Raw genomic sequence first — 9,789 nt, 5'->3', positions numbered from 1 at the left:
TGGGGACGATGCCAAGGGGACAGGAGTTGCCTACCCATCTCTCTGCCAACCCCTAGGCCAGGTGGGGGATGGAAGATTGTGTAGAGGGGAGGGGTATTTGGAAGGCAAAACAAAAGAAACCATCCTCCAGCACCATCTGGTACCCAAGGCCTTGGTGCCAAGAACTGAGGTCAGTCCAATGGCAGGGGCACTGGGGAAGATACCAGTCTGGTGTGTATACTAGGGAGGGGGTTCCTAAGACTGAGAGGTGAGCATCCCATCTAGTCTTTTTTCTGTCCCTAAACAGGAGGAACTGAAATTGGAGTAAGGGGTGGATTTTTGTCTCTCAACTTGGATAGATGGCTATCCAAGTATGGTATGATGGCAGGCAACCCTGGAGATATCCACTTCCCACACCAGAATACCACCACCCCACAGCAGTTGCTACCCAGGTTCCAGTTGGCATACATTGAAAGACGGAGCCTTAAGTAATAATACTTTTAATAAAATTAACTTCTCAATAGCACATTTAATACATTAACCCTCCCCCTTCTTGGTTTCTCTGCATTGTGTGCAACATCATTTTGACTTGATTATTCATGGGTCTGTTTCATTTCCCACCTTTACTTTGCATCTGAAATCTTCCTGGGTGATTTGTACGAGTTCACTTGATGCCTCAAATTGTCTGACCATGATCCTACTCTACTTTCTACAGTGGAGAGACCATCTTCCCTGCCCCAGGGCTGTCTCCACCCAACCATTCCAAGCACTCACCCTCAGGTATGCTAGGGGAAATTCTCCCCATTTCCCAGATGCTACCATTTCAAAACTACTGAGGGTCATTGGGCAAAAAGGGCAGGGGGACTTCTAGTCTCTAGATGGGGTGAGAAGAGTAAATTGGGGAGAGGGAGATGTGTTTGGGCTCTAAGGTCATGAAGTGACATGTCAATCACTGGTATACTGTTTGCTCAAGCTAAAGCCAAGAGGCCTCTCCCAATCCCATTGCCAGCTGGGGTTGATGCTGATGGAAGGCAAGTGCTTAAAAATGCCCTATTTCTCACATGCAAAAGCCAACTCCTGGCTTTCTGTGGGGGAAGGTGATGTGGCCCTATGGTGATCCCTATCTGAGCACAGAGGCCACCCAAGTTCCCTGCACACTTTTATCTCTGTTCTTGGGGGTAGAGTGAGGGAGTTCTCCCAGGCCCATAAGGACAATACCTGCACTATACTTCCTGAGTAGGAAGTCTTTCTTGGGATGTTAACTTCTCTGAGACTCCACAAAGCCAGGAATAGCGGTGCGATGCGTGTCTTATAGTCCCAGCAATTGGAGGCAGCAATAAGATGGCTGCTAGTTTAAGGCCAGACTGAGCTAGAGACCCTGTGTCAAAAAATAGCAAATGAACAAAAAGCCCACTACAGATGTGAAGGCAAACAGCACTAGAGATCGCAGTGGCACTCCCACATCGCACGGGTGCTGGAGTCTGAGCGGACTCATTCATGGAATAGCTACACCTGGCTCCTGAACCCACCTGTAGCCAAGTGGACCGAGGTGACTTCAAAGACTTCCTCAGGGCGGCCTGGGAGAAGCTGCCTTGGGAGGGTTGGGCGTTAGGAGTAGGGGTTTCCTAACAGAGGGCCAGGCTCTCTGCTCAGCCGCACGGAGCGTCTGATGACCAGTGTGCACCTTTGCAAAGACCCCGGGGCAGAGCCCTCTCATGTACTTGTCCCACACTTAAACCTAAGGATTCTCAGAATCAACCCCAGCAGACTGGAAGCTCCCAATCTTAGCTAGCAGCCTGCTCCAGCCCTGTCCCCAGGGGTAGGGCAGCTCAGCCACTGGCCTCTATTTTTTTTCCCATACTTTTATACATTCTACTGGGCTCAGGGGCCCACAATGCTACTAAACTTTAAGCTATCTGAGTATCGTCTACTAAGTAACTAGTAATTCTTTTTCTTTCTCTAGGATTATATGAAATAAATTTGAATTATTTTGTAGTATTCTCTTCTTTTAAACCCCTCGGTTTTTCTTTCTCTTCTCATTTTTTTTCTTAAATTTTTTTTTGGTTAAAAAAAATCTATTTCTCTTAAATCTCACACCTCTGAGAGTTTCCACAGGCCTGTTAGGCCTTAGTTCTGGTTTTTCCCTCCTGACTGCCCCTGGCACAGGGTAGGGGAAGGAGGGACACTCCAGGACCCTCAGTCCTTAGTCCCAAAGCTTCTTCCTTTCTGGTTAATCCCTTCCTTTGTTTGGCTCTGCCGGCTCCCCTGAGGGGAAGGGGGAGGGGAGCCCACAGAGTGAAATCCAATCTACTGGTGGGGGCCCCAGAAGGGACCAACTCCCTATCCCCTCTCCACCATCCATCCCAGGATGCTCCCCCAAGAAAAGCAAATGACATTTCTCCCCAAAAAAAAGTGGGGGAAAAAAAAGAACATAAACCCGAACATATATTAAAAACTTTTTTTTTTTAAGATTTAACTCTGAATACAAATGTATTTTTTTTTCTTCTCTCCCTACATATATTCTAAACCTTCTAAAGTTTTTTTAAGGATCACTTTATCATAAAATAAAATATCCTTTTCATATAATAAATTACCTAATAAAAAGTCTTTTTTTTTCATATTAGCCCAGGTTCTTTGCTACATTTATACGGTAATAAATGCCTTTATTAAAATAGAATATTAAATTATAAAGAACTGCTTTTTTTCTTTTTTGCTATTTTTGTTTCCTCTCCTCTGTTGGTCGCCCATCTCACTCCCTCATTGCTTTGTTTTGCCGCTCGCTCACTTTTGCGCTTGTTTCTAGGAAAGGCTCACCCAGCAAGGGTGGGATTGGATCTGTGGAGCCCCTAGTGTAACAGTCTTTTGCCTTTGTGGATAAGGAGTGGAGAGGGGGAGGGGATTGACAGACAGACATCCCTTCTTCCCACCCCCCTCCCATCCCCTGCCCCTGGGCAACCCAGGGTGCCCATTTGATTTGGTTTCTATTGTACAGACATCTCAAGATGGCTCACATTGGTGGAAAGGAGGGAAGCTGCCACAGGCCAGTTTTCTGGGCTGTGACCTCCTTCCTCTCCCCTCCCAGGCTGGTGGTCTGGAGGGAAAGGCTGAGGAGAGGCAAGTTAATTCACAAGAGGCAAGAGAGAGTCCTCCCTCTGCCCTCATCCCACATCCTTTCCCCATCCAGGAAGAGAGGGACTCCTGAGCTGGAGCTCACAATAGTCCCACCCAACTATATACAAGCATCTCCTGGGCCTCCTGGTCACCCATCCTCTCTTGGCCCGGCCAGCGGAACCAGGAGGGTAGGAGGCTGCTGACAGACACAAGTGAGCAAGAGGAGCAGTAAAGGGGTGCTAGACCTATCACAATACCTGATTTTTGTAACAGGCTCCACTGCACCCCAATCCTGCTTTGCCCTGGCCTGACCCCTCACCAAAGATCTGGCCTCTCTCCTCAGCCAGTGGGTAAGAATTCATGATTTGTGGCTAATAAGGATTCAGTAATGGTTCAGCTAGGTGCAGAGAGGTTGGGGGTAGGCCACTGCAGGTGAGGGGGAGGGGAGCCCTTCCAGCCACATCTCTCTTGCCCCAGGACTTTTCCTACTTTCTGCTTTCCCTTCCCTTGGGCAGAAGATCCAGGATAAGAACTGCTCCCTAAGTATAATGCCCATAGATGATAAAGATGGGGTTCTAACCTTTTATGTACCCCCCACTATTAGTTTTCGTTATGTACCCCATTAATAGTTTCCCGTCTCAAACTGTCACTGAGTCTAGAACTACATTCCATCAAGAATTGGAACGGATTCTTTGGAGGAGTGGGGGGAAGGGCTGTCCACTACGTGAAGAGGAACTGGGGGGTGGGGGCTATCAAAACCTTCTCCAGACTTCTCTCCCAGGAAGATGATATCCCCAAAGCTGGGCTAGAAGAGGCAAGAGGAACAAGGGACTGAAAGTAACAGCTGGCTGGGGGTGGAGGGAGGGGAATAGAGTGAAGGGAAAAAAAAAAGCAAATGGCAGACGCAGAGGGAAAAAATTGGGGAAAAGCCAAGCAAAAAGTTGGAGGGGAAAGAAAAGCCCCTCTTTCCAGATCTCTCTAGCCCAGCTTTGTAAGACAAGTGAGTTGTGAGCCCTTTATTGTTTGACACCCTCCTCCACCCCAGAATATCTATCAGATCTTTAATAGGCCCCAGCTCCTTATACTGTTGGGAACTCTCAGGATGTGAGTGTGGGGGTTGTAAAGAGTTGTGTTAGGAGATGGGAGGTCAGGACCAGAGGGCTGGGATCACTAAGAGCACCTAGAGCTACTGATGGCAATTCTCCCTGTTCTTACCCCTTCAGAGGAAGGGGCAAAATGACACATAGATAGGGAGAAGGGAAAGGTCAGGATGTCCTGGTGGCCACTTCAGGCTAAACAAAAGCTTCTCTTAGCTGCTTCCAGATTTAAGGGTGTGTTGAGGTATCAGAGTTGTAACTCTAGTAAAACTTATGGCCCCCTCCCAGGGTAACCAGAGGCTCTGAAAGTGACCCCACCCCCAGCCACTCAGGCCTCCCCTTCCCCCACCCCAACGAGTGAATATTTCCAAGCACCTTGCCCTGTAGTCACTGATTTTTCAAAAAGCCCTACAGGTCCAGGGCGGCACCCCAGGGAGCGGGCCCAGAAGACCAGGGACATGGAGCTTAGGAAAATATTCGGATGGCTTGTGTGGCGGTGATGTGGCAGACAGGACACTCTGGGTCCGTCCTCTCGCAGATGCGTACTGCACACTCCATGCAGAAAAGGTTGTGTCCACAGGGCACCAGGGCTGCTGTCACTTCGCTCTCAAAGCACACCATGCAGTCCCGCCCGCCGCCGCCTCCTCCACCGCCGGGGCTCCGCAGCCCGCCCGCCCCCAGTCTAGAAAAACCCTGCAGTGGCTCTCCCGGCGGCCTCCGAGGGAGCCCGGCCAGCTGCTCTGGCCCCGCAGAGGTGGCAGGAGAGCGATGCGCGCCTGGGGGGCCCGCGCGTGCCTTGGCTGAAGAAGAGGAGGCAGAGGAGAAGAGCACCGAGGTGGGCGTGGCGTTCTCCTGGCCCGCCCACAGTGGGGGGCTTGTCTCCGCCACGCCATAGTACACGTCCTGCTTGCCCACGCCGTAGCCCGGAAACAGATATCCGCCGTAGCCGAAGTCTCCGCCCTGCTCGCCTAGGCGCGGGGCCTCAAAGGTCGAGTCCACGCCGCATTCTCCTATGCAGCCCAGGCTGTTTTGCCTGAAGGTGGAGAGCGGCTTACAGCCTGGGGCATGCACCCGCCAGGCGTCTGAGTAGCGGCTGTCCAGGGCAGCGTCGGGGCTGCCAGCTAGGAAGTCACCATCGCTGTTGTACTCGAGGATCTTGCCGGTGCGCACGGCGATGTGCGTCTCGATCTCCTCCCGCGCACGCTCCACGTTGCCCGGGGCGCCGGTGATCTCAAACACCGGGTCACGGTCCCGGCTGGGAGTGATGATGTATGTGTTGGTCTGCTGCTGGATGCGTTTGATGGTCGCTCCCTTGGGGCCCACCACCAGTCCCACCACGCGGTAGGGCACTCGTACTCGGATGGTTACTTGGCCTGGCAGAGCAGGGGCCACACCAAAGGCGGCGCCAGACTTGTTGCGTGAGGCTCTTATCAAGGAGAAGTGCTCAGCTGCTGAGATGATCTCCCGCCGGGCTGTAGCCACATCTTCCCGCCTCCCAGTCACCATAAACACTGGCTCCTCACCTCGTACGGGTGTCTTGATGTAGGTGTTGGTCTTGGCCCTCAGAGCCTTAATCTTGCACCCTGGACAGAGTGAGAAAGAAATTCACAGGACAAAGAAGTTTGTACTGGGACCTTCCCCAGAATCTCAGCCTCCCAGAAATCTTCAGTTGTTCCAGTGACACCGTCATGACCACAAACACAGCCTTACCCCCAACCTGACCAATCGTTGAATGCACTAGTTTCTCTTGTGCTCCATTTGGGGCCTTCCAAATACACTCCATGGAGAACACCTCCTTTAGAGCCTTTGAGAAAAGCGGCTAACCCAAAACCTCACGAACTCTTCTTTCAGCACCGGCCCTTCCTTTTTCCATCTCAGTCACTGCTCCTGATCTTTGCTCAAAGCTCCAATGCACTCATTAACCCTGTCTGCTCATGTGACTTCCATTCATTAAGAGTCTGCCCTCTAGCTCACCCAGGGATATTGGCTACCGTGTGCTGTGACCTCCCTAGGCCTTCCTAGCATCCCTAGAAGTAGAGGCCAAAGTCGGAGAAACACTAAAACTGCGGCAGCAGGAGGGAGGTGAGACCCCACAGTATCTGTGCTTCTCCACACTATAAAGAGCTTGCAGCACCTGATTCGGTGTGGGCCTGTGGGGTGGGGCTCAAGGGGTCAGAATCTCAAGGGAGAAGAAAGTAGGAAGATAGTATCATCCAGAGGACCTGTACTTCCTGCTTGCCACCCAAGGCAGGACTGAGATTACTGGATGCTGAAAAAGGGGGAACAGAGCACTGCTGGACCCCGCTCCTGCTTTGAAGGAGTATCAGGTTAGAGCTGGGGAGAGGCAGGAAGAGAAAGAAAAGCCAGACAAAGAGAAGAGGAGGGGGAAGTAGGAATGCCCCTCAGGAAAGGCTGTAGAACTCAGGGGCTGGGTGGACTTGCCTGGCTTTACAGTCTGTCTTACTCCTCCTTCAGGTGCCCATGGGGCCAACCGCAATGGGCAGAGCGACCTCATCCAAGCAATACTGTAGGATGAGAACACCCCTTCACAGGTACCCAGGCGCTCTCCCATCTCAATTTCCCCCAGCACACAGTACATTAGTACACACCCACATTTTTGCCCCATTCTCACAGACAAAATCCCTGAGCTTCCCCCCCCACATCTCTGCACTGGGTGCCCTTTCTCATGTACCCATCCAAAGCCAAGTATGAGACCACTCTTATAACAGCCCCAACCCTCAACTGCAGGTCTCTGGTGAGCTTGCTTGTTCTTTCTCCTTCCTCCATCCCCAAAGTGTCTATTCTAACCCTAATGAATTGGTGGAACAGTGAGTTAGGAATGTATCTTTAACACATACTAGGAAGGAAAATGTGACGCCTCCCACTTCTTTCCAGAGCTGTTGGTAGTCAAGAAGTCCTACTTGTTACCTACTGTCCTTGCTGCTTTAGTATTAGTGGATGTCTTGATTTCTGAGGCTCCAAGGACAGACACACAATGCTTTCTGCCACCTTTGTTTGCATGCTGTCCAATGGGCACCTAGGTTCTGGCTGTTAAGTTTTGGATCCAAAACCTTCAGCGGGAGTTAAGTGTCTTTAAGAGTTCTGGAGTTTGGGAGGACAAACCCCAGTGTAAGACCAAAGGGAAAATCCTGAGGCTGGGCAGTACAGAACCTAGCAGCCTCATCATCTTGGGCTCTGCAAACCTGAAGAAGCATCCCTAGAAGTAGAGGCCAAAGTCGGAGAAACAGTAAAACCTCGGCAGCAGGAGGGAGGTGAGAGGACTTCCATATGCTTACAGAACGGGGAAGGGAGGACTTTGTTCTCTGACAATATTCTACCAGGACAAATTCTACTTTTATGATGGATACACACATTTCCTAAGGAGGCAGACACATTTGTCAAGGACCACATTAAATTCTGGTGCCTTCCAAGACCTCACCCAAGTAAAGATATTAATATCCCCACCCGATTCCAGGATCTGAATCCCCAGTGTCTGCTAAGGAGGGGAAATCCAACTTTCTAAACCAGAAGCCCCTAAGAGGTTGAGGGAGGGGGCGCTGTGCAGGGGAGTGGCAAGCTCCCCTCCTCCCCTCAGCTCCCCATTCCAAATCCTCCAGTCCCAATACTAGGGTGGATGGAGTGGGATATGGGGTAGGGGCCCCAGCCTGCCTCCCCTTCACTGCAAGGAACCAGCCTCCTCCTTCACTCCCGCGGAATGCAGCCCCTCCATTGTTCCCCACTGTGGGACAGCTCCTCCCCCACTCCACCTCCCAGCCCAGCCCCTTTGCAATATCCAAATCCCGCCCCCCAAGAAGCTGGGAGGGGAAGGGTCCCCAAGATCCAGGTTGCTCAATTTGGGTACTTACTAACACTTCCACCCATCCAGGGATGCTGGGCTGAGAGGGTGTGGTAACATACTCCATTGGCTTAATTCAAGACCCTCTCAACACACCCAGACACGCACCCACCCCACATTTCAAGTGGAGGTTTCTGTCCCCCTTCACCGACATGCCCTTCCTGCCCTGTCCCACGCATTCACTCAGAGACTTCTCTGCAGACCCCTGGCTCCAGGCTGTGGCCAGACCAGAACAAAAGCAAGACGGAGGAGAGGCCCACGCCAGGGCTGGTACCTCCTCAGAGATTCCCCCTCCCCAAACACAGTGGCCCTCCAACTTCGGTGTGTAAGCGACCACGGGACCCCTCTTTGCCAAGGGCTCCTCATCATCTCTCCCCAGACTGGGACCCTCCCCTGAGCCACACCCCCTTTCATTCCTACACTCAGCCCAACAAAGAGGCAGATCCTCAGTCCGGCTTCATGCACCAGGTCTCCCTCAGAGTCCCCAACTCCAACAGTAGAAGGTCCCAGGAGTGCCCCCTCCCCAGTCTACAAGCAGATACCAGAATAGGGGCTCCCAAGTAATTGCACATTCCGTCAGTCCTTCCAGCCGGGAGCAGACACCCCCTCCGCACAGACCCTGGGATTGGGAGGCAGCTCCCCCCTCCCTTTTCCTCTCCCAGTTCCAGGATATTTCTTTGTCTACGGGCGGAGCCCCAGGGGAGGAAGGGTCCCGAGAGCCGTCCCAACTAGGGGTAGCAGGGAACTTTGTGGCACTTGGAATCTGGGCAGGGGGCGGGGCCCCCTTTGTCGGGAAGGGACAGAGCCAGAGGCGCGCAAAGAAGGAAGCGATTAACTTTCCGCGCCGGGGACACCAAGCCCCCACTCCAACCCTCCCAGTGTTCGGACGACCGCTTACCTTGCCTGCCCACGATCTCGGCCACGTGCTCGGAGGTGGGCACGGGAACGCACTCCGTAGTGTTGCTGCTGCCCTTCAGGCGCAGCTCGGCCTCTTTGTAGAGCGCGCAGAGCTTGGCGTCGTTCGCCCCTTTGGGGGCGGTGGGGGGCTGGGGCGTCTGCGCCGCGGGGGCCGCGCTCGGGGCTGCCGGTGCCGCCGCGGGCGGCGGCGGCGGGGCCGGCTGCGGGGGGGCGGCCGGCTGCGCGGGGGCGCCGCCCCCCCCACCTCCCCCGTCCTCGCCCGCCGTGGGGGCGGGGGGCTCCCCCAAACCCAGGAGGCAGAGTTGATCAAGAGCCAGCTGAAGGGCGCGCTCGTCTTCCAGCAGCCCTCGGTCCTTAGCGCTTCCCCCGAAACATCCTAGTTCTCCAAAGCCCCCATTTCTTTCCATTATTCCAGATACCACTAGACTAGGCATGGCGAAACAAAAGCTGGGGGAGAGAGAGAGGGAGAGAGAGGTGGTGGAAGGGAGAAGAGGAGAGAGGAGGGGAGGGGAGAGGAGAGGAGGGGGTGTGTGGGGAGGGGGAACAAAGAGCTGGGGAGGGGGGAAGAAAGCGAGATAGAAAGATAGACCCACCCCTAAGCCCCCCTCCCCAAGCACCCTGTAACCTGACTCCCCTCGCCCCAGCCCCCGGGTGGGGGTGGGGGAAAAGAAGCAAAACCAAGAAAGCAGATCTCCTCTCGCTCCGGGGTGACGGGGTGGGGTGGGGGGCTGCGGGCCCTAGCCCCCACCCCTCCGCCTCGGACCCAGAGTCTCTACCCTCCGCCGAGCAGACGCCCCCTTAGGCTCCCGCACCGAGCCCCAGTCCCGG

At 53.6% G+C, this 9,789-nt stretch overlaps 1 protein-coding gene across 1 annotated transcript; it reads right to left on the bottom strand.

The window, feature by feature from the left end:
• Positions 1-4,652: 4,652 nt before the first annotated feature.
• On the bottom strand, positions 4,653-9,395 carry MEX3A (mex-3 RNA binding family member A; the record flags this gene model as incomplete). The annotated part of the gene is made up of 2 exons (XM_080916244.1): positions 4,653-5,770; positions 8,942-9,395. 2 exons carry the CDS (start codon positions 9,393-9,395, stop codon positions 4,653-4,655), a joined length of 1,572 nt encoding a protein of 523 aa, XP_080772370.1.
• Between the last annotated feature and the right edge of the window lie 394 nt (positions 9,396-9,789).

The sequence above is a fragment of the Micromys minutus genome (genome assembly GCF_963924665.1).
Source record: "Micromys minutus genome assembly, chromosome: 4".
Taxonomy (NCBI): Eukaryota; Metazoa; Chordata; class Mammalia; order Rodentia; family Muridae; genus Micromys; species Micromys minutus.
Note: the sequence above shows the minus strand (reverse complement) of the source record. Positions and strands in the feature narration are given on the sequence as shown.